The following is a 24,586-nucleotide window of genomic DNA, read 5'->3' on the forward strand; positions in this document are numbered from 1 at the left end:
GGACAGTGGACTTGTAAGCATCTGCTTTAATATGTGGCCTGACTGGTTCACAGCTTCTGGATTAGGCCTCAAATCTTGCATCAGGCCCAGCACTCCAGGCTCTCTCTACTGCAATATGAAATCCAATTAGTCAGCTAATTAGATTCTCAGATGGTTGATCCCTATTGTGATAGTCTGACTGCAATTAGCTCACAGCTGTTTAGAATAGAGTTGTTAGTAACATTGTATAAAAGAACTCTTCTCTTACCATTGAATATTGGAAAACAGTTTAATACAATGAAAATGAAATACTCAACCTTAATTATCACTGTTCATACAATCATTATGACAGTAGTTTTTTTCCCCAATTGTATTGCAGTTGAAATGCCTTCTTGGTCTTTCGACTCAGAACAGAGGGGAAAAAATGACTCTGTAATTGAGAGACCCCTTTTCAAAATACATGGTAAAAACAAAGACATAAGACAGCTAGTTTGGTGGGCCATCTAGAAAATAATGTAGCTGGAAAGAAGTGAACCAGAGGTGAAGATGCTTGTTGTCCATTAGAGACTGAATATAGTGATGGGAGAAGGGGAAATGAACAGCAGAAAACATCTGTGACCTACTTACAGAAAGATAGTTATTTCTCTTGGGAACCACTTTCTACACATTTGATGAATAAGACTTGATCCAGCAAAGTCTTGTCCACGTGCAGAACTCTAAGCATGCAAGCAGTCCCCTTAACTTGTTCTTCCAACCTGAATTCAATTGAACTACTCAAGCACGTGCATATCTATAAATCCATGACAAGTCTCCAGAAATTCCAGTTGGAAGAACAAGTCAATAAGACTACGCACATGCTTAAAGACACCCATGAGCTTACGTATTTTGTGGATTGGGGCCTAACTAGCTGAAGACATGGGATCCAGGAGTGACAGCTTCCATTCCCTGCTTCACCTTTTACATGAACACTATAGTGGGATAGAATTTTGTGCAACTTTAAGTAGTACAATATTCCTTCTGGCTATATTTTTCTCCATTAAGAATATACATTCTCACTCAGGAAATGTCTGAACTTCGTCAACTATTTTGCTGAATAACACAATATTCAGTTCCATAGGATAAACAGGGATTCTTTCCATTTGCCAGTATCAGTGACATTTTATCACTGGGAACGCTTTTCTTTCATTTACAAAATTGATACTCTACCTCAAGTAGTGATTGTCTTCTTATTATACAATATAAGGCCAGTTTTTACAATATACCCAGGTAGTTTGCAAGTAGATGGACTCCCACAATACTTCATGTACAATTCCACCATTTAGTTTTGCCTATTTATTCCAGTGCTTTCAAGTCCACATTTTTCATTGTGTTTAAGTCACCAATTTCCTTTTGCTGCACTGAAGTAGATGTGGCAGGAAAAATGCTGCAGTCCCATCCTCTGGTAGAACATTAAGGAAATCCCTTAGATCCAGTTCCATGGCAACCACTGATAAAGTTTCTGCACAGGGAAAGAAATATAGATGATTTTAAACATAGTATAAGTGCAACGCACTATAGAGCTGATCTTTAACGTCACTAAATCAGCAAAATAGTTAAATACTGTGATTACAGTAGATTTAAGAGAAAGACCCAAATAGCAGCAGATACATTTGGCAACTGGGGAACAGTTTGAGAAGTGAGGGTAGCAATTCAGGGTTGTTTATGGATGAAGTATTGAGACACACCCCATTATAACGTCTGTCTGAACTAATCACCTCAACGTACAACACCAAATCCTAGGTGGGGCTCATCTAGCACCTTCAGTGCTGTATAAAATTGAAAGGAAGCATTAAAATGGAGCTGACGGTGTAACACAGTAGTTGGTACTTTGGGAGCAGCCCATGAGACAAAGCTATCTGATTGTAGGCTCTCCTGGGCCAATTAATATCCATTACGATGAGAGGATAATGGTCACACAATGAGCATCTGACAACAGAAGTTTACCACTTGTATACCACTTCTAACAGTGATTGCTGCCATGCACTCTATGGCAACCCAGTGGTGACACTCCTCTAGTCACACATTGTGCAGATGTTGTAAAAGGTCTGGTCATAGAAAAAAAATGACTAATTTTATTCATCATTCTGAACTGGCTATGAAAGAGTCAAACCACTAGTCTAATTTTTATTTCCTCCATAACAATGAGTAAGGGGACCATGGCAGCTGCCATGGTTGGTCACTGCCCTTCAGCCAAGTTTCCAGAGGAAAAGGGAAAAAAAGTTCCAGTCTCAGGAAAAGAGGAAAATCAAACATTTAGACAAGTCACTTCCTTTGGCTAAGGATCCAAATCCCCCAGAACAAACACTTGACTGCTTCCTCTTGTGTAATCCCAGTGACCACAAGCAACACCATGGCTTCCCTCAGCCAAGAGTCCAGCTATGACATCCTTACTGTCGTTAGAGTCTCTGCACACCAGTACAGTTCTCAATACAAGCCAGGCAGTTATTTCCCCAAGCATTCCTTTCACCTGGTTTGGCTATGGAAATGAGTAATTACACATTACTTTCAACGGATAATTCTGTGATATCTTTACCTGTATTTATATCTGTAATAATCTTTAATTCCTGTCATGCATAATTAGTAGGGCTGTCAAACGATTAAAAAAATTAATCATGATTAATCGCGCTGTTAAACAACAATAAAATACCATTTATTTAAATATTTTTGGATGTTTTCTACATTTTCCAATATATTGTTTTCAATTACAAAACAGAATACAAATACAGTGCTCACTTTATATTTACTTTTGATTACAAATATTTGCACTGTAAAAAAAATAGTATTTTTCAATTCACCTAATATAAGTACTGTAGTGCAATCTCTTTATCATGAAAGTTGAACTTACAAATGTAGAATTATGTACAAAAAATAACTGCATAAAAAAAAAGTAAAACTTTAGAGCCTACAAGTCCACTCAGTCCTACTTCTTGTTCAGCCAATTGCTCAGGCAAACAAGTTTGTTTACATTTGCAGGAGATAATGCTGCGCGCTTCTTGCTTACAATGTCACCTGAAAGTGAGAACAGGCACTTGCATGGCACTGTTGTAGCCGGCATTGCAAGATATTTACATGCCAGATGTGCTAAAGATTCATATGTCCCTTCACGCTTCAACCACCATTCCAGGGGACATGTGTCCATGCTGATGATGGGTTCTGCTTGATTACAATCCAAAGCAATGCAGACCGATATATGTTCATTTTCATTATCTGAGTCAGATGCCACCAACAGAAGGTTGATTTTCTTTTTTAGTGGTTTGGGTTCTGTAGTTTCCACATTGGAATGTTGCTCTTTTAGGACTTCTGAAAGCATGCTCCACACCCCATCCCTCTCAGATTTTGGAAGGCACTTCAGATTCATAAACCTTGGGTTGAGTGCTGTGAGATTTCTAAAGATAGCTACATTGGTACCTTCTTTGCGTTTTGTCAAATCTACAGTGAAAAAGTGTTCTTAAAATGAATAACATGTACTGGGGTCATCATCTGAGACTGCTATAACATGAAATATATGGCAGAATGCGGGTAAAACAAAGCGGGGGACATACATTTCAAGGAGTTCAGTCAAAATTTAATTAACATTTTTTTTTAATGAGCGTCATCAGCATGGAAACATGTCCTCTGGAATGGTGGCTGAAGCATGAAGGGGCATATGAATGTTTAGCGCATCTGGCACACAAATACCTTGCAACGCCAGCTACAAAAGTGCCATGCAAACGCCTGTTCTCACTTTCTGGTGACATTGTAAACAAGAAGGCAGCAGATTATCTCCTGTAAATGTAAACGTACATGTTTGTTTTAGCCATTGGCTGAACAAGAAGTAGGACTGAGTGGACTTGTAGGCTCTGAAGTTTTACATTGTTTTGTTTTTGAGTACAGCTATGTAACAAAAAACCCCTACATTTGTAAGTTGCACTTTCATGGCAAAGAGATTGCATTACAGTACATGTATGAGGTGAATTGAAAAATACTATTTCTTTTATTTATCATTTTTACAGTGCAAATATTTGTAATCAAAAATATACACCGATTTCAATTACAATACAGAATACAATATATATGAAAATGTAAAAAACGTCAAAAATATTTAATAAATTGTTTAACAGTGTGATTAAAACTGCGATTAATCACGATTAATTTTTTTAATCGTAATTAATTTTAGTTAATTACGTGAGCTAACTGCAATTAATTGACAGCCCTAGTTAAAACAATAAGGATGTGTGCAAAAGCTTACTGCACATTTCACAGTACTGCTCTGCTACTCTCTGCTGAGTTACATTATATGTAGAGAAAGATCTTCCTCCCCAAACTGAACGATGGTAAAATACCATGCCGCAGCAGTTTCTGGAGGAAACGGCTTTCAAATACTTTAGATGCAGTTCAAAGGCTTTCGTGTATGGCCTTCAGTTGTAAATCAAGTTCTTTACCTTTCAGCGATGAGATGAGAATGGAGTAGTCATCTCCAACATATCTGGTTCGTTTACAAAGTTCAGGAAGCAGTTTGTTCCACCAGAGAGCCTAATTCGTCCAAAAATAAACCCACAGAAGAAAAATAAGTTAGTGGTGACTATGAATAGTAGGTGGTGAACACAAATTTATTTTTAATAAGTACTTTGAACATACATCAAAGATGGTACAAAAAACAGTGGTGTAAGTTGAGATGGGCCTAGTAATTAATTCGTTTGCACAGTGCTTTGAAATGCAATGTTTTCAGACTTCAGTGTGATCCTTTTTAACCCAGCAAATTAGAGTGATGATAGCACCCCCTAGCCGCTGAAGATAAGGCTATGCCTGTTTCTGACAGGCTGTGCATGTGGTTCAGACAAACTACAAACATACATAATTAGTGCAGGGGAAAAAAGTTAATGCAGTATTATGGTTATGGATTTAACAAATAAGGTAAGTCTCTCTTTATAGCCCTGTGCAGTGTGGATAAAAAAGTGTTCTAGGAGAACTTTGTGCTTTTATGTTTCTTGACATACCCCTTCCACCGCCAATAATCTTAATGTTGCATGAATACACAATTTAAATTTTAATAATGCAAAAAGCTATTAATTTTATGTTTACAAAGACTGAGAGGAGGAAAGAAAACACTATCCATCTCTCTTCAAACTTTGTGGTCTCTTTCTCTTCTCCCCTTAGTCTTTGCCTGCAGTATTGCAAGGCTACAATTATCCCAGATATTGGTTTTCTCCGTTTCACTTCTTGATCAAGGGCCAAAAGGGAGCACACATGAGCCCCAGCTGTACTGTAGTGACTGGGGTTCCGGCATTTCCACTTGCTGGAGTGTCTCCGCCTTAAGTTATGTCCACTATTAACTGAACTATTGCCTTAGTGAAGGGAGGCAAATAGACCCCCAAGGATCTGTACTGGGACAAGTGCTGCTCAACATATTCATAAATGATCTAGAAAAGGGGGTAAACAGCAAAGTGGCAAAGTTTGCAGATACAAAATTACTCAAGATAGTGAAGTCGAAAAGCTGACTGTGAAGAGTTACAAAGGCATCTCACAAAACTGGGGGACTGGGCAACAAAATGGCAGACGAAATTCAGTGTTGATAAGTACAAAGTAATGCACATTGGAAAACATAACCCAACTATACATACAAAATGATGGGGTCTCAATTAGCTGTTATCACTCAAGAAAGATCTTGGCGTCATTATGAATAGTTCTCTGAAAACATCTGTTCATGGTGTAGTGGCAGTTAAAGCTAACAGTGTTAGGACACATTAGGAAAGGGACAGATAATAAGACAGAAAATATCATAATGCCACTATATAACTTCATGCTACGCCCACACCTTGAATACTGCATGCAGTTCTGGTTATCCCATCTCAAAAAAAGTACATATTAGAATTGGAAAAAGTAACAAGAGGGGCAACAAAAGTTACTAGAGGTACAGAACAGCTTCCAGATGAGGAGATATTAAAAAGACTGGGATGGTTTAGCTTAGAAAAGACGACTAAGGAGGGATATGATCGATGTCTATAAAATCATGAATGGTGTAGAGAAAGTGAATGAGGAAGTATTATTTATCCTTTCACATAACACAAGAACCACAGGTCACCCAATGAAATTAATAGGCAGCAGATTTAATACAAACACAAGGAAGTACTTCTTCCTACAACACAGTTAACCTGTGGAACTCATAGAAAGGGGATGTTGTGAAGGCCAAAAAATATAACTGTGTTAAAAAAAGAATAGACAAGCTCAAGGAGGATAGGCGCATCAATGGCTGTTAGCCAAGATGGTCAGGGATGCAACCCTATCCTCTGGGTGTCCCCAAACCTCTGTGCTAGAACCTGGGACTGGACAACAAGGGATAGATCACTCGATAATGGCCCTCTTCTGTTCCCTCTGAAGCATCTGGTACCAGACACTGTTAGAAGACTGTATACTGGGCTAGATGGACCATTAGTCTTACCCAGTATGGCTAGTCTTATGTTAGCAGTTAATTGGCAGGGAGTTGGGGAAAACCATGGCAGTACTTCTGGAGCCTTGACCAGAATTGGAGAGATCAAGCTCTTCCTCAAATATTATAGGCCACAGGGGAATATTAGGCAATAAGTATACAGTTCAGATGTTATTAGGGAGCAGGGAACATACTTAATCATGGCATTTTCAGACATTAATAATAATTTTTTTCTTTTTATTGTGGCAAGTTTCACATGAAAAGTTCAGCTACTTCTGAGTTACTTGTAAGCTAAAATATACTCAGCTCTCTCTGTTTACAGCAGATCAGTGTATTATTCCCCTCTCTGCTAGCAAGTAACTCAGCCATCTGAACATTTTTTCCACAACCTTAATATAAAATAAAATATCACAACTTCAGGATGAAACCAGTCTGGAAAACCTCAGCCCAAAGAGTTTTTCAGAAAGAGGGCCTATAATAAAATGTCATATATAATCCATATTTCTAAGTAACTTTGACCAGGAGCATCTGCAGTAAGAACTACCCTCATAAAAACACAAAAGCAAAAATGGGATATTTATATGAATGTGTCTTGAACTCAGTCAATGAAATCTATGAATTTTAAGGGTAAGGATGAAACTCCTATCTTGTCTCATTAAACTTGTGCACTGCAAGTATCTAAGCAACAGGTATTTATGACCTTCGGTGCTGTAACACTTGGGAAAAGACGGTCCAACCCTGCTCCCATTAATGGGAATTTGGCCATAAAATTCAATGCAAGCAGTTTCAGGTTCAGAGTGAGTTGAGGATGGGAGTTTCAACTTTAATAGAAATCTGTGCCATTTGATTATCTCTGCAGTGTAGTTCAAGTTCTCCTATGCACAGCTAACAACTACTGAAAAGAAAGAGAAAGAAAGACTACAATAAATTACTAGATTAGCATTTTAAAAGCTCACCCGATTTTCATCTTTCAGCTCATGCTGGGCATAGGGTATGAGTGCTTCAGGACACTTCTCTAGGAGCTTGTCAATGGATTTCTCATAGTCTCCTACCCCCGTAGTGCAAAGAACATGGACACTGAGACCAGCATTACTGTCTTCTGATAATGGCTCCAAGAACGGCAGAACTGAAGCTATGTCGATTGATGGACCACATAAAAGAGACTGAGGAGAAGAGGAAAACTTGCCATTTGGATGTCAAAACAGACAAAATGCTCACACGCACACAAAATTAATTTAAAAAGAAATAGTTTTAAGTCTTTCTGATATTGCTTGGTTAAACAATTAGGCCAAAAATACTGAGTAGAATGTAAGTATACATGACCATTATTTACATAATTCTTTGATTATTTTCTCTCCCATCATTTGCACCATTCCTCTTTCATAGTTCAGTTTGACTGACAGAGGTATTGTTTTAACAACAGCTTTACATCTATATTCATCAGTAACACGCTGGACTGTTTAGCAAGAGGTTTAAACTGTCTTACTTCATGTAGACTCAATGCGAACTAAATTCTGCCCACCCTAAGAACCAGAATCACCTAAGAACTTATGCTGGATTGTTTGATTATTGTAAACAAGGCCTCCACTAAACCTGGTGTAGTTCCTGTACTCAGTCACCCGAGCTGCCATTGCTCTACAAGAAAGTACACAGCCTTGGTATTGACAGTTCACCCCAATCCCTCTTGATTTAAAACTAGTTTTCTCCCTACAGCGGAGATATTACTCAATTTATTATGTGGTCCTCTGTCACAGATCCTAGCGAGCACCATCCCCAGCAGCTACCCACTAGGACTGCTCTGAGGGGAATACAAACCCTTGCTACTCTGGATCCCCACGATGTTTCAAGCTCCTCAAGCTGGGGCGGGGGAGGTGTGCAAAAATTTTGGCCTGAGGGCCGCATCGGGTTTCGGAAATCGTACCGAGGGCTGGTTAGGGGAGGCTGTGCCTCCCCAAACAGCGAGGCATGGCCCATCCCCTGTCTGCCCCCCACCCCTGCTTCTCGCCCCCTGATGCGCCCCCCCTGGGACTCCTGCCCCATCCAACCCCCCCGTTCCCTGATGGTCCCCCCGGGACCCCTGCCCCATCCAACCACCCCTTCTCCCTGTCCCCTGACTGCCCCCAGAACCCTTGCCCCTGACTGCCCCATCCAACCCCCCCACTTCCTCACTGCCCCCCCAGAACTCCTGCTCCATCCAACCACCCCTTCTCCCTGTCCCCTGACTGCCCCTGGAACCCCTGCCCCTGACTGCCCCCTTCATACCTGTAGTTTTGAAAGATCTTCAGGATACTTATCACATGCAGGTCCCAATGACATTATGAAGGTCACCCAAGGGAAAATTAACCCATAATGATTACAGGAGTTTATCTAGAAAAAAAATTTCAAATCAATATGGTCACATATGAAACCCATTCCAGTGAAGGAAATCTCTGAATAAAGGGTGCCATTTTAGAAAAGTAGCTAGTTTCTATCTTGGGTAAATATTCAAACTAGAGTAGGTGAATTAAGTATGCCTTGAAGCCTAATGCGGTCCAATGATTTATTTCACATTTGTTAGTTAGAAGCCTCTCCTACCACACATCAAACAATGCAAGGCTTTAACTGTTCACCCAATGCCTCTGTTACTCCATTATTAGCCAGTTAAAATTACTATGTGAGCAGTTCAGCTGGCACCTTCCCCTCTCGTTTTTCAGACAATGCATCTAAAACTATGTTCAATTTTCCACCCAAAAGGGCTGGGAAATCCAAGTTCTCCTGAAGTTAGGTCTCTCATTTAACTCCAGATGATCAAAATCCATGGGATTTTTTCAGAACTCAAAGTTCTAAATCTTCTAAAGTAATTTACATGTATCAATTCTCTGTGTTCTGGGTCAAGTTCATCCTTGAAAGACTGAAGTGTCAAACTACAGGTAATCTAGTTTCATGTCAGTGCCCCTTGATGTCAGGAACTGGAACTGTCTTGTGGAAAATGTATGCATATTTGTCATTTTGAAACCCCCACAACAGCAGCATTAAGCCAGCAGTTCTTTGCAAGAATTAACATTTGGTAAGTTTATCAACATGTAAGTTTATCTGCTTACATTCTCACTACTTTTAAAGACAATTTGTCCAGAAATAAAGCATTGCAAGATGGTTTTGTGACTGAATATTCCCTTACATGCATTTGAGCAAAAGCTTTCGTGAGCTACAGCTCACAGTGAGCTGTAGCTCACGAAAGCTTATGCTCAAACAAATTGGTTAGTCTCTAAGGTTAGTCTCACAAGTACTCCTTTTCTTTTTGCGAATACAGACTAACACGGCTGTTACTCTGAAACCTTACATGCACTGTCTGTCTCGTTCGAATGTATATGCAGTGTATAATTACCAGATCCTCTGTTGTTTTCAGTGGTTTGGTATCAGGAAGCTGCTTCCTCGATAGTCTCCAAATGTACTGTGAAGTAAGCTTGAATAAGACCTCCTGGAGTATTTCTTTCTCAGAGCCTGCTACAAGGAGGGCTTCCCAGAAGTCTACTAAGAGCTGAGGGGTAGTATCTTCATTCTTCCCACAAAGCATCTGAGCACCACAGAAGATTCAAATATTAATGAAAATCAAGATGACTATTACATTGTCTCATTGTTTACCTGTACTCCCTTGTTGGTCATGTCTTATATTGTAAGCTCCTTGGGGCAGGGGGCCATCTTTGTTCTGTGTTTGTACCTACCCCAATGGGGTCCCGGTCCATAACTAGGGCTCCTAGGTGCTAAGGTAAGATAATAGCAACAGCAACAGAAGTCCGAATGAAAAAAAGTTTCAATGGACAAGATTAAGTTTCCCTCTACGCGTCATAGTTGAGTGTGCTCCTGCTTTTGTGTAATCCTGATGTATTTCTAGTACATGTGATCCCAGATACTGTGGCGATGCACAATGCAGAAGTGCGTGCAACATATTTAAACTCTTGATTCCGTAATGAATAGGTTTGGTATGCAAGAAACACATTCCTTCATGAGTTTTTATTCTGCTATCAATGGTGGTCACACTGTAAAATGTTTAAAGAGCCAAAATGCTGGAGCCATCTAAAATATATCCACACCTAAGCAAGTCCCTTTTGAAGAGTCATTCTAATCAGAGAGTTGGGGCTACCTTAAAGGAAGCACTCCCCAGTTCACTTGGCAGTGGGAGCTAATCATAGGGCTCTGTGAGGAGTTTGGAGGACTGCACCAAGGGGGACCCCATCACCATTGAACCTTTCCATGGGCTTTTAAATGCTGGCCGGACAGGTTGGGAACCTTGATTACTGCATTTACACTGAACCCCTAAACTTGAAACCAACTACATTAACCTTAACTACACTAGCTACATCTTTAATTTCATGAGTGACTACATATGATGAATATTTAGAATGATAGAAGTGAGATCATAAAAGGCCTGGAGGTGTGGTTGAGATGGAGGTAATTTGGCTCTAAAATGAGCGAAACCCCTTATAATGAAGAGTAGTCAAGATCTGTGGAGCAATAACTCCTTAATTCTAATTTCTGCTTTGACACAGTCTCTTTTGAGGCCAGGAATAAGCCACTTGTTCTAGTTTTTCCATCTGTAATGTGAGGATAGGCCAGCCTCCCTTAGGTTTACGAGGACTAATACTTCATTTGTAAAGTGGTTTTGAATACGTACATAGAAGATTATGTAGCGTCACATCTGATTTGATATCCTTTAGAAAAGGATTTGTATGCTATGTTATTAATCCTGGCTGCAATTTTCAGAAGGGGCCCAAGGGAGTTATTTACCCAATTCCTATTAAATTTTGATAGGCGCTGGATGCCTACCTCCCTTAGCTGCCTTTGAAAATCCCAGTCTCCAAGATCAATGTGTGCTTCGTTGAACTGATGGTTGCAGAACATAAAGACGAATTTAATGTATTTGTTTGGCTAAATTTAATGGCTGGGCGGTTCACAAAAAACCCAGTTTCTTACTCCAGTTAAAATTTCTGTCAAGCTTGGTCAAGCTGAGCTTTCATAACATTTTTCCTGTTGTAACTCTGAGGACCACTCTGATTGTTTTGGTCATCTCTAGTTGTTAACACCAGGCATGGGCTTTGTAGAAGCTAAAAAAAAAAAAAAAAAGCAACAACCCTGCAAACAGACAAACCTCAAAGTAAGAGTCTGCTTCTTCCAATTCAACTTTACTGTTTTCATGTAAAGCCAACATCGAAGCCACCAGCAACCCAGGCCGCGTCTCCTTCAAGTAAACAGCAAGTTCGGTTGGAACAATCCGCCCTTCTCTCTGCTGCCTCAGAAGTCTTGGTTCCCCAATAAAGCCATATGCCAGTCTCATCTACAGACACAGCCATTTACAAGTTAGGCAAAGAATTCAATCCTTCCCAAACTGAGGGCTTACTCAAGCAGTCTGGCTTATGTAGGTGAAGTGCAGGGAGGATATGGGGAGTGGACTACATTCCTTCTCACTGGGCCAAACCATGGGGCTGTAGTGCAGCTCCCAAAAGCTGCTACTTGAAGCTATGCACAGGAGAAATGGCTGCAGATACTCTGCATCACTTGCGTGGACACTTAGGCCACTGGGTCTGTAGAATCTTGGATCTCAGCCATGTGTAGCCCACAGTGCTGCCCTATACATGGCTGACATCCAAGGTGTGCCGGGGTTGCAGGCCCATCATGTGCCTTATATGGCACAAGGACTTTGCACTGGTCCTCCATAATTTACCCTTAATGTTGTAAGACTTTATTCCCTTTGTTCTTGCTCCATCTTAGGGATCTTCCAGTTCCACGAGTCTGAACTTTACTCACCACACACACACACACACACACAGAGAAAACTAGATTTGACTGTAAACCAAAACCAATGCATTAGGCGCTTTTGAAAACCTCACCCAAATGGCCTTCAATGAGACTTGTGCTCCCAAATCAATAAGGTACTTTTGAAAATACTACCCATGAATAATAAAAATTAATTTGCAGCAGTATATATTGTAATACCCCTTGCTTCCAGGGGGCTTAAACGGGCTTGCACTTTCCAATAGAAGGCTTTCAGAGAGTCAAAGAGTAGGCATCTTTGCAACTCAGACAGATTCAGGAAAAGTACTTTTTATTCATCAGCTGCTGCTGTTTATGCAGCAAACATAAATTATCATAGATTAACCTAGGGTCTGAGGCTCTCTTTACTCTCTAGGACCTACCTTGTTCCTCATTTATATTATTTCATCTCTTTCTAACTGGATGCAAAAGTACTGATGATCATGCTTTGCTGCGGAAGAGACAGCAGGTGGTGCTGAACAACACTATAGCTGATGTTTAACATATCCTAACCTCCATACTCTGCAGTTCAGAAATCAAGGCTGAGCATGTACTTAGTGATGGTTCTGGCATCAACCCCAGGCTGTGATGCACCCGTGGCCTTATTTTCTCCCCAAAATTAGACACTTTGACTTCCCTTCCAAAGCCATTTTTAAACCGGATTTAAAAAAACAAAAGGGATGAGCTCACTCAAGAGCCTGACACAGTCCAATCTCTCTTGCTCTCTTGCAATACTCGTCTTTAAGTGCCCTGACCAACCCTAACAACTACTAGTTTGTGGCATTTAACCTCACACATGGTGATTTGGACTGAAACATTGACATCAGGGTCAGATTTAGTCAGAGTATAATGACCTCCCTTCAAAGTGTCTGTAAATCCATACCGACGACGACTGATATCAAGCCGTGCTGCACTACATTTTCTTCCGTTAAACAGGATTCCTACTGTAACTGCACCAAAGCACATTCTCCTCCTCTCTTAATAAGGACAAAGTGCCTTGACTACAGTCAAACAGAGGAGAGCAGTGGACTGGATACAGGAAACTCTACAGCCATGACATGGAGATCCTGCCCACAGCTCTTCACACACAAACACCAAGGACTTTTGGTGTGCAAACCAAGGGTCAGGTGGAACTATGCAACCTCTGCTCCACGGAGGGCGGGTGGGTGGGGGGAGCACAGGGGCTGCAGAAGCTACTATGCTCCAACGAATATTTAATTTATTTACTGTACTTTGATTTAGAAACACTTACGTGTTTTGTGATTAAATATTTCAATTTTAATAATATTTAATATTAAAGTAATAGTTTAATTATATGCCCATGTGTATATTAATGGGAATTCTAGCTTCCCTGGAGCACAACCTAAACAAACCCAACACATAACCCCTCAACCCACATCCTCCCAGATGCCCAATAAAGACCATTAAGTGACTGGGGGAAGAGCAAGATTTCCCTCTGCCATGAGAGACCCAACTCAGCTGGTTTCGGTTAACAGAGAATCTGGTACTAAATGGGAAGCGGACTACATGAGCAGCATTCTGTACCTCTGTAAAACAGTCCATCTCATTTTTATATGCCTCTAGGTCTCCCTTTTTCAGAGCCATGGCAGCTTTGGTTAGCGTCAATACCACTGATGGCACAATCAGTTCCACTTTCTGCAAAAGCTCCATTGCCATCAAGGGACATACATTCTTCATGCAGGAACTGCAGAGCACATGGGGCAGCTGGTTTGGTTCAGCGAGATAGAATATTTGGAGCACTTTGGCTGCTGATTCCTATTAAAATAAAAGCCATTTAAAATAATCTTAGCCTCCTGAATATACATTGGAATTAATAAATAAAATCTAACTGCTGATGTGCAGAAATGGTACAGACTTGCTTTCAAACATAGGGGCATACTGTAGTTGGTAAGCCACAGCGGTAGGGGAAAGAAACTCTACCTGACAACATGTCCCCAGAGACATTCTGTCAACTCGACCAAAATTCCTCTGCAGGGCTGGGAGAGCAGGCATAGAGTTTCAGCACCCTTTAAAGGTGTCATTTGGAGATGTGGCTTGGGCTCGGTTCATTACATTGATGGGGTAGCAAAAAAAGTTTGGACCGAGACTTTCCTAGCATGTTAGTATCCCCAGCCTTGGTTGGAACCCTGTCTCGAGCAAATGTTTACGCATCATGACCACAAAAACTACAATACATTCTTCTGAGGAGAGTCCTGAACAGGAAATGTCATTGGTAATCTCTTTGTGTTTACAGAAATTATGTCTTGTTTATATTTGGTCGGCAAAACTAAGATGGATCCCCCTTGTGCCTCTCACACGCAAAGGAGAATAATCATGAACCAACAGATATGGAGATTTCAAAATTTAAGCAATGCTTCCTTTATAAATGTCCCAAGTTCCTCGGAATAGGAAATAAGCAGTAGATTAAAGAGAAAGTTCCTATTCTTACTTTGCTTAACTCTTCATTTAAATCTTCATAAAGAGAATGATTTAAGTAAAAGATAAATCCTTTTTCGTATTTCTGTGTTCCACCCTCTACCACTGAGTCTATTCTCTTCAAAACTTCAGTTATGGATAAGCCAGACATCTTGTAGTAAGGCAGGGCAAGATGGGAATCCTTTATGTCAAACCTGAAAGCAATGGGGGAAAAAAGAATTGGGGATCTTTGCAGCAATAATCTTACAGAAAAAAAAAGGATTTCACCCTGATCTGTAAAGTGTTTCAGGCTGCTACATATTTCTACTCCATACTTAAGCTAAGACTACAAGTCTAATGAATGAGAAACCAAACTGAGATGAAAATCTTTACCGTCAGCCCAGAGATTGTATATGCAGTGCAAGTGTAAAATGGTGAAGAAAACAAGCGATCCCAAAATTCTTAAAATTGACCTAGGAGGCCATCCTGGGAAACCCAAAATTAACACCTTTCAAAATACAAACCTGCTGTAACAGTCTCCTAGGTGAGCACAACTTTCTCTGAATGCTGCCAGGAGCTTCTCTTTCTCTTCTGAGTCTATCAGACTGGGGTCCATTAGAGCTGCTCTGACTAACAAGTGAGCCTCACTTAGAAGATGGATGCAACTCTCTGTTCTTACATTTTCATATGTCTTACTGTAGTCTACCTAAAACAAATTAAATAAATACTTAGGTCTTTAGCCCACAAGGCAGAATGTTTATAAACAGTTTTAAAGTTGGCAGAAGCAATTTTAAATCATGATAGATTACATGCTTCATGAATACATGTATATGCATGAATACATGATAGGATATCTTGAGCAAAGAAGTATTTCAGATATCTAATCCACAACATGATGCTTTTATCACCAATAATCAAACAGGAATTGAGCAATACCATTTCTTTATAAAGCTGAATGGTTGAAATAGTGTTCACAATATATAAATTCCAGCCAGGTTCAGACTCGGGTGGAGTCTTGAGTTTGACACTGTCAGCCTTTCTGGAACTGAAATGAGAGAAGGAAAAGAATGGAGCCATTGCTGTCCAAATAAAAATTATGTGACTGAACATAAAAGCTTTATATCACTGACTCACTAAACTAATATCTGCATGAAGCGAACAGCATCAGAAACAACTCACACACATGCATAGATATCTTTTAGATCTTGTCTACATCTGAAAGTTAATTTGGATAAAGGTAGGGAGTACAATAGCTATCCCTAAATAACTCCATGTGTAGACAAGTCCATAGGCTATAAGGTCTTGTGGGCAGGAACTGCTGGACAGATCCTTAGCTGTACAATTTACATCACTGACTTCAGCGGAGCTAAAGATTTATATAAGCTGAGGATCTGTACCTGTGATTTTACATGCATCTCACACAGCATTCAGCACTCTTCTACCACTTTAGTAACTTTTACAGGGGTCAAAAAAACCCTTGAAAATTAATTTTTTCATCTCAGGTATTGGCAAGGTCCCTAATATTTTGAAGTTCTAGTATTCTGGGAGGTCACAACTTAGTTCGCTATTTTTGGATAGTTGTACTTATGCCATTTTCTTATGTGATATGATGTGAAGTCATTTAGACACCTTTCTTTTCAACTGACTATAGCTGCTGAAATACAGAGTTACATGTCTGAGTCAATTTGATTGATAAATGTGTAGTTCAGATAGCTGTGGCAGAGAACTCTAGTAAGAGCCCCTGCAATATAGAAAGTAGTATATCATATTGCGCTTTCAGTTAGAACCTTGCAACCCTAATGACTTCATATGTGCAACCGAGCATATTTTGGCCCAATGACTTCTGCTATTTTTGCTATACCTCACTACAATGATGCATTAGACTTTGTTCTCTGGGACAGAAATACACGGTCCTCCTCAGAATACATCCCAATCTTTGGCAATATATGCCCCCAAAACCTGTATGAGAACTACACCTTGTTCTGTGCTGTGATACATCTATCTCAGCATTCTAGCATTTGTCATGCAGAAACACAAATATATCTATAATGTGTATTTAAGATAAAGAAAGTAGGGATAAAAAGCATATTTATTTCTCATATCGTAACACACTGCCTCTTTGGAGGGTACTAAATTTTTCAGCATCTTGAGTAATTTATACACTAGGCTACAGACATTTGTAAGCCTTCCTCTACCCTTTCCACAATTTTACAAGACAATCCATTAGAATAAGGACCATTTCATCTGGTGTGTTAAGGCTCAATAAAAATTTATAATCTTGATTACTATTCTCATCCTGAGACTAATTATATTTTCAACCGCCCTTTCATATACACTCCTTACCCTAACAAGCCAAAATTGCCTCTTTCATGAAATGGAACACTGAAATACGGCACTTACAGGACCCTTCTTGGAGGCTTTCTTCTTTCAGTAATATCTTCACTATCTGCCTTAGTCAGAAGAATTACATGGTTGTTGAAGTGACAAATAGCTTTCAGCCCTATAAAAAGCTGCATTCTTAATGCACAGACATCTAGAGACACAGGTGGGCAAGCCTGTAAAGGAAAGAATTACTTCAGGGTTAAAGAACCCAAGGGTCAATAATTAACAAGATAGAAACAAAAATCTGAATTCATAGGTAGGGTTACACTTTAAACAGTTTAACAGTTTATGTATTTAAAATTAGATAAAAAACTAAATTAAAAGAACATTATTGTTACAAAGCCAAGAACTCAAAAGTTAGGAAATGCCAGAATTATGGTTGCTAATAGAGTGAGGGTTGTAAAAACAAACAAACCAACCCTTTTTAAAAACATTGGGAAAACATTTATTTCCCTAACCTTATTCTTAGAATTAGCTGAACAGGTTTAGCTGAAGCGTCCCAAAAAAAGTCAGCCTGAGGCACCCCACATAGAAAATTGCAGCCTGAATGGGGCTTAAATTTGGCAAAGATACAAGGCACTGAAAGCAACAGGGTGTATACAACATTAAAATATGACTTTTAAAGAGGTTTATTATTTCAAAATAAACCTAAATAAAAAATACATTTGAAATTTAGGACAGCCTATGTTAAGGACTAAGCTCACTATAAAACTATTTATCATTCAAATTAAAAAAGTTAATATCAATGAGACTGCCTCAATTTTTTTAATTAGTTAAAGGGTACTGCCTTTTTAATCATATATCGAATCAGGGGAAGACATCTAACTTTTGAAGTCAACTCAAGCTTCATGAATATGTCACAATGGCATGTACTGAAGAAAGTATTTATGTTATGTTCGGTCTTTACAGTGGAGCAAATACTGGTATTACAATTTTCTAAATGTAAATATTTTCAGTTTTTGTTGAGGAAAGATTTTGATTTTAATTATTTTTGGTTTCAGTTTATTTACCAGACAGAATATTTTCTTCATTTAGACTAGCTGAAAAAAAGCAGGAAAACTTGTTTTCCTCTTTCAGTTTGAATAAAATCCGTGAAGAAAAAGGGCAGATCTACTAAATCTTAGAATTTGAAGGACAGGAGGCCAGATTTTCAGAGATATTTAGGCACCTAGTAGTATTTTCAAAAAGGCCTAAGTTACACCGCTTCCAATGACAGTTAGGTGTGTAATCTGCTTAGACATTTTTGAAAAACACTACTATGTGCCCAAAATAGCTTGAAAATCTGGCCCATGGCAACCAGAAACAGTCCATTAACTAATTACAAAGAAAATTATTAACTGTTTACTAAATCAGTTTTTTAAATGCAAAAACATTTTTTGATAAACATACTTTTTCTTGTGTACCCCGCACATTTAAGGTAGCTTGATGTAACTAGCACATTTTAAAATATTGGTTTTGTGAAACTTTAATGCAATTCCAATTCTCATCCAATTGTAGATTAACACAAGTCCTGAAGGGGGAAATCATCATGTAGTAAATAAGTGCATCATTCGCTATTTTCTAACATAATAAAAATGCAAACATTAAGATTTAACATGCATTTATTCAGCTATATAAACTGCTTAAAGAAATATGTATAGATACTGTGCATCTGCCTGATTAGCAAAAAGTACCAAATTTAGTGTAAAGGCTGTATTAGCTTCAAATCAACATGCTTTCATGGTTGTACCCATCAATGAGAACAAATGCAAAACAAGATTAAAACTGATTACATAAGTAAGTTTCCTGCTTGCTGATTTAAATTGTGATTAAAATCAGTGATTTAAAAAAAACAAAACAAACAAAAACCCACCACAAATACAACAATCCACCCTGGACAACAGGGTCTTATAACAGAAAGTGTCAGGCAACCTTAACTATAGGAACCCAACATGAGATGCCTACAGTGTATAAACTAACAAAAACACTTACATTACACACAATATTCTGTAATATAAACACTTAATTCCTGATTCGCTAAACTCTTAAACTGGTTTGTACCTATCATTTAAGCACCATTTTATCCTATATATTGGGCCTAAGGCAAAATGACTCTGCCTGAACAGCATTTTGGATGAACAGTTTCAGGAGAATGAGAAGATGGCGTATTCCCAAAGGATTAAATAGGCATAAAGTGAATCCACTTAGTCAAGCAACTATATCTGGTTATATTGACTATCAATCAAGTAGATTATGTGCTTCTTGGAGAAATTGCCAAGATTTTTACTAGGTTATTTTAGTCACACACACACACACACACAGTTCAGACTCGCATACACCATTTATATGAAAGACACTCTCATATTGAAAGACACCTTCTATTTCACGGGATAGTGCAGGGATCAGCAACCTTTGGCCCGCAGCCCACCAGGGTAAGCCCCCTGGTGGGCCGGGCCAGTTTGTTTACTTGCCGCATCCGCAGGTTCGGCCAATCGCAGCTCCCACTGGTCGTGGTTCGCCGCTCTGGGCCAATGGGGGCTGCAAGAAACGGCACAGGCTGAGGGATGTGCTGTCCACTACTTCCCGCAGTCCATTGGCCTGGAGTGGCGAACTGCGGCCAGCGGAAGCCGCAATTGGCCGAACCTGCGGATGCAGCAAGTAAACAAACTGGCCCAGCCCGCCAGGGGACTTACCCTGGAGGGCCGCGTGCCAAAGGTTGCCGATCCCTAGTATAGTGCCTGTTCAGAGCTCTACAACTTCCCTCTCTCAGCAACCTACACGCCAACCAATATATGTTAAAAGCATATAGGAAAGTCCCCAAAAATATGCTTAAAACATGCTTCAACCTTTCTGCCCTAATAATAAACATATAGATATTAATTCAGTCCTGCATAATTCAACAATTTATAACTGAAACAATTTGAAGAATGGGAAGTCTAAGCCTCTAATGGATTGAAAACCTTACTTGCAAAGACTCAAACTCAGAGGCCTATGTTTCTCCTACAACAGCTGAGGACACCTCAAAAAAACAGCTGAGAAGAGAGGGCTTCCGGGTATATTTTCTACATCACTTTAGGCTTCAGAAAAGTAATCAGCTGCCACAAGGTGAACTTTGAACCGGAATTCAGGTCTTGGCAGGAAAGTAGGCACTTACATTCCATTATTATTATTAGTTAAAAGTTACAATAAATAAATACACATTTGTAAAGCCTTCATAAATATTCTGTTAATGATTTAGGATTTTAAGGAGCAATAGTAGATCATGTTTCAGCTACAACTTCCACACCCAGTAGAACAGAGGAATGTACCACTGTGAAATATTAAAGTCAAACCATTAATGCTTTCTTGTGTTACTAGGCTCTATAAGGTGAAGCAATTAAGTAAGATGTAAAGAGAAGGCATACAGCAGTGTGAGGAAGATAAATGCCCTTTTGGTACCCACATTTGCTTTTTAAGTTTTGCATCTGTCATGAGACTATTAGGAGCGCACCTTCATGGTTGTATCAATGTATGGATCCTCCTCACGAGCTGCTGCTGCACTGCATCGTACTGTGAAACACTGCAAGCTGTTACTAAGGCAGAGAAATGACAATATTGATTAAAAAGAAGATTTGGTTGCTTAGTTATTGCCAGAGTACACATGTTTTCAAAAGTTTCCCTTGTGTGGTTTGAGCCATAGAGTGGAAGCAGAAGCACTGTCATATAAGCAAGCCTAGGAAGTTGCATTTAAAGGTGTGAAGACGACTTACTTAGGGAGATGATGAAAAGCAGATAAGATCAGGGAACATAAGAATCAAAGTTATAACATAGTACCTTGTAATAACATGTAGGAATTGTGAGGTAAGAACTGCCTGCTGAGATTTTTCCGAGTACTGATAGGTAGAAAGCAGCTCTACTAAGCTCCCAACGGCATAGAGATACCCAGCATGCGGCAAGGAGAAAAAACAGAAGACACTCAGCAATTCTTTCTTGGCTGCAGTTTTTCCATCGACTGCCATGGAACTTCCTGCACATAACAAAAAACACAACTATTGCTAATGTTTGATTTACCATGTACTTTACATTCATATCTAGCGGTCTTTGGAACGTTTACTCCATTACAACTACATACATGAAGTTTCTACGGTTTGTTATAGGTAGCCTAGCATCTTATCATAACATTAACAGTAATTTAAACAACCTTTGTGAGCATCGCTCTTGTGCCACAAAATGTCAGTTTGCCACACAGAAAGATTAAGTTTAAATCAATGGTTTTATTAATACTCTACAGCAGGGGTCGGCAACCTTTCAGAAGTGGTGTGCCGAGTCTTCCTTTGTTCACTTTAATTTAAGGGTTCATGTGCCGGTAATACATTTTAACGTTTTTTAGAAGGTCTCTCTCTCTCTCGCTCTGTAAGTCTATATAATATATACCTAAACTATTGTTGTATTGTAAAATAAACAAGGTTTTCAAAATGTTTAAGAAGCTTCATTTAAAATTAAATTAAAATGTTGATCTTACACTGCCAGCCCGCTGCTGATCTGGGGTTCCCTTCACCTAGGCCGGCAGTGGGCTGAGTGGGGCCTGCGGCCGGGACCCTGGTTGGCAAGGGGCCGGCAGCCAGAACCCCAGACTGGCAGCAGGCTGAGCGGCTCAGCCCGCTGCCGCTCAGGGGTTCCGTTCGCCGGCTCCTGCCAGCTGGGATCCCGGCTGCCGGACCCGCGGTCCTGGCCCTGCCCACATACAGTGGGTACCTACCTTCTCCCTGGTTCTGGCCATTCTCTTCCTCTCTCTCTGCACTGAGCTGAGGGTGGGAGTGCACTGAGCACAGGGCTGGGGGTAAAGGAGCAGGCTGGGGGTTGGGGTGTAGGGTCTGGCCAGAAGCTAGAATGAGGGAGGGGGCTCAGGGTTGGGGCAGGAGGTTTGGGTGTGGAGCGCTTACCTGGGCAGCTCCCATTTGGTGGGAGGGGTGCAGGTGGGAATGTGGCGGGGGTGGAGGTGCAGGAGCTCCCATTTGGTGCTCAGGGTGGGAATGTGAGGGGTGCAAGAGTCAGGATGTGGGAGGTGCATGGAGAGGGGGGGTTCGGTATGTGGGGGGGTGCAAGAGTCAGGGCAGAGGGCTGGGGGCATGTGAGGGGGGTGCAGGTGTCAGGGCATGCGGTGTGGGGGGCCTGGGTATGTGTGGGGGTGCCAGAGTCAGGGCTGGGATCGTGGAGGGAGGTGAAGGAGTCAAGCAGAGGGCTGGGTGTGTTTGAGGGGGGTACAGGGCTCAGGGCAGGGGCTTTGGGGGCGTGCGGGGCTGCAGGGCTCAGGGCAGAGGGCTGGGTGTGTGTGAGGGGGGCTCAGGGCAGAGGGCTGGAGGGGATATGCCCCGCTTCCCCAAGGCCCTGCCCCCGCTTTTTCTCTGCCTCCGCTGGGAGCAACGAGCAGGCTGGCAGGGAGGGGCAGGAACCCAGCACACTGCAGGAAGAGGCAGGGGAGCCGGCAGGACCAAGCTTCTGCCCCCTGCCCCCGCGGGAGGGGGCGGGGAGCGGAGAAGAGCAGGCCAGGCCAGGCCAGGCCAGGCCGGATTATTAATGGCATGCTGCTGCCTGCCGGAACCCCGGCAGGAACCCCGGCAGGCAGCAGTGTGCCATTAAAAATGGGCTCGTGTGCCGTCTTTGGCACACGTGCCATAAATTGCCGACCCCTGCTCTACAGATTAAATTTTGCATAAACTTTGGGAGGACAACATTAAAGAGAGTATGGGGCTCCACTTTTGTTATTGGAAGCTCAGCACAAGTCATTGAAAAGGAGGAAGTAATTTTTTCATGAAAGTTTGTAACTGCTAAAATAGAACGTGTATAAGAAGGAGAATACAAAGCACGTTTTCTCCTAGACCTTCTGTGGCAAAAAAATCATGCAGTCTGTGTATATGCAGATACTTACCTGTCTGATACATAGGCAGTAGCTGAAGAGAGTGCAACTTGGACTCTTCAATAGAGAAGACGAAAGATGACAGATCTGGAGTAAAACGTCTAGAGAAAAAACATAGGATATCAATGAGAAACCACTGCAAGACATTTAATTAGGACAAGTAAACATCAATAACTGTAGAAAATATAGTTGTTCTAAGACTTCATTAGTTATTAAAAACACTATGTTCTTAGACGTCCAACTACTAACATTTCTAATATAGCTAAGTGTGATGGAGTGTTTCCCCACACAGGTGGTGAAATGGTTGATGGGGGTCTGTGAGCCCAATTAACACATCTGATTGTCCTTGGAGGATAGGCAGGTGCAGTCAAAGAGGAGTCACAGCTAGGAGAGGAGCTGGGTGGGTTCCATAAAGGGAAGATGCTCAGAATAGACGGTGACTGCCATGAGAGGGGAAGAATGCTGTAGTCTCTCTCAGAGTACTAGAGAGCAGAGGAGCTGCAGGAGGGAGTTTGCACCCCAGCCCTGATGGGAGAGGGCAGCAAGTGGACCTGAGAGAAGGCCAACCCATAGGCAGGTGGCCTTGGGGGGGTAGAGTGGAGTGGAGTTTGGGATCCAGCCTCGGGCCAAGACTTCAGGAAGTATTGCTGACTCTCAGGGGCTTTCTGCAAAAGAATGAAGAGCTAGGGATGAGCCAGGATGGATTAAAAGTTCAAGCTTTGGGAAAGGGGCATAAAAGTTTCTATGTCTTTTGGTTTGGGTTTTGAGTTTGTGTGACCCTGGGAGCCACTCAGTGCCAACTCACAGAGGGCTCACCGTACTGAGAGTCATATCAGGCCTGACACTCTGCTACCCACACCACATTGTTATCATAACTTGTATCTAAAAGAAAAGAAGTACTTGTGGCACCTTAGAGACTAACCAAATTTATTTGAGCATAAGCTTTCGTGAGCTACAGCTCACTTCATCGGATGCATACTGTGGAAACTGCAGAAGACATTATATACACAGAGACCATGAAACAATAATGTCTTCTGCAGTTTCCACAGTATGCATCCGATGAAGTGAGCTGTAGCTCACGAAAGCTTATGCTCAAATAAATTGGTTAGTCTCTAAGGTGCCACAAGTACTCCTTTTCTTTTTGCGAATACAGACTAACACGGCTGTTACTCTAAAACCTATATCTAAAAGGGATCATGTAAGGTATCATATGTAAACTGGTGACACAGTGGTCCCTAAAAATAAATAATAAGAAGAAAAATCACTGCGTGTTGTGTACAGGTGTGTGTGTGTGTCTGTATACTGGAAACAGATTTTAAAAATGTGTTTGAGAGGCAGTGAATACACCAAACCGGACAAAGGCTAGGCAAACAAGTGTGGATTGCCTGTCCGACTGGCTTTACTATAGGTAGTGGACAATGAAAGTACATTTACATACAGTGACGGGGCAAGGCCAGATGGCTATAATAAAGTAATGGGAGACAGATATATTATCCACAGGCTAAACAAATCCCTGTTACCAGGATAAGCAAATGGCAGCTCCAGATCAATTAAGACACCTGGGGCCAATTAAGATCTTTCCAGAAGGCAGGGAGGACAGCTAAGCTGATTGGGACACCTGAAGCCAATCAGGGGCTGGATGAAACTAGTTAAAAGTCTCCCAGGTAGTCAGGTGGGTGCGTGTGTCAGGAGCTGTAGGAGGA

At 40.9% G+C, this 24,586-nt stretch overlaps 1 protein-coding gene across 1 annotated transcript in view; it reads right to left on the reverse strand.

Annotated features, from left to right (window-relative positions):
- Positions 1-249: 249 nt before the first annotated feature.
- HPS3 (HPS3 biogenesis of lysosomal organelles complex 2 subunit 1) overlaps positions 250-24,586 on the reverse strand; it is a 31,127-nt gene continuing 6,790 nt past the window's right edge. Inside the window, exons 4-17 of the mRNA XM_073359715.2 lie at positions 22,896-22,984; positions 20,801-20,993; positions 20,478-20,559; positions 17,027-17,181; positions 15,563-15,671; positions 15,151-15,332; positions 14,661-14,841; positions 13,757-13,987; positions 11,550-11,735; positions 9,789-9,977; positions 8,687-8,791; positions 7,381-7,587; positions 4,440-4,530; positions 250-1,477 (exon numbers count right to left, since the gene is read on the reverse strand). Coding sequence (XP_073215816.2) covers positions 1,350-1,477; positions 4,440-4,530; positions 7,381-7,587; positions 8,687-8,791; positions 9,789-9,977; positions 11,550-11,735; positions 13,757-13,987; positions 14,661-14,841; positions 15,151-15,332; positions 15,563-15,671; positions 17,027-17,181; positions 20,478-20,559; positions 20,801-20,993; positions 22,896-22,984 — 2,128 coding nt within the window. The 3' untranslated portion in view covers positions 250-1,349. The remainder of the gene's footprint in view (positions 1,478-4,439; positions 4,531-7,380; positions 7,588-8,686; positions 8,792-9,788; positions 9,978-11,549; positions 11,736-13,756; positions 13,988-14,660; positions 14,842-15,150; positions 15,333-15,562; positions 15,672-17,026; positions 17,182-20,477; positions 20,560-20,800; positions 20,994-22,895; positions 22,985-24,586) is intronic.

Source organism: Lepidochelys kempii, chromosome 9 (genome assembly GCF_965140285.1).
Source record: "Lepidochelys kempii isolate rLepKem1 chromosome 9, rLepKem1.hap1, whole genome shotgun sequence".
NCBI lineage: Eukaryota > Metazoa > Chordata > Testudines > Cheloniidae > Lepidochelys > Lepidochelys kempii.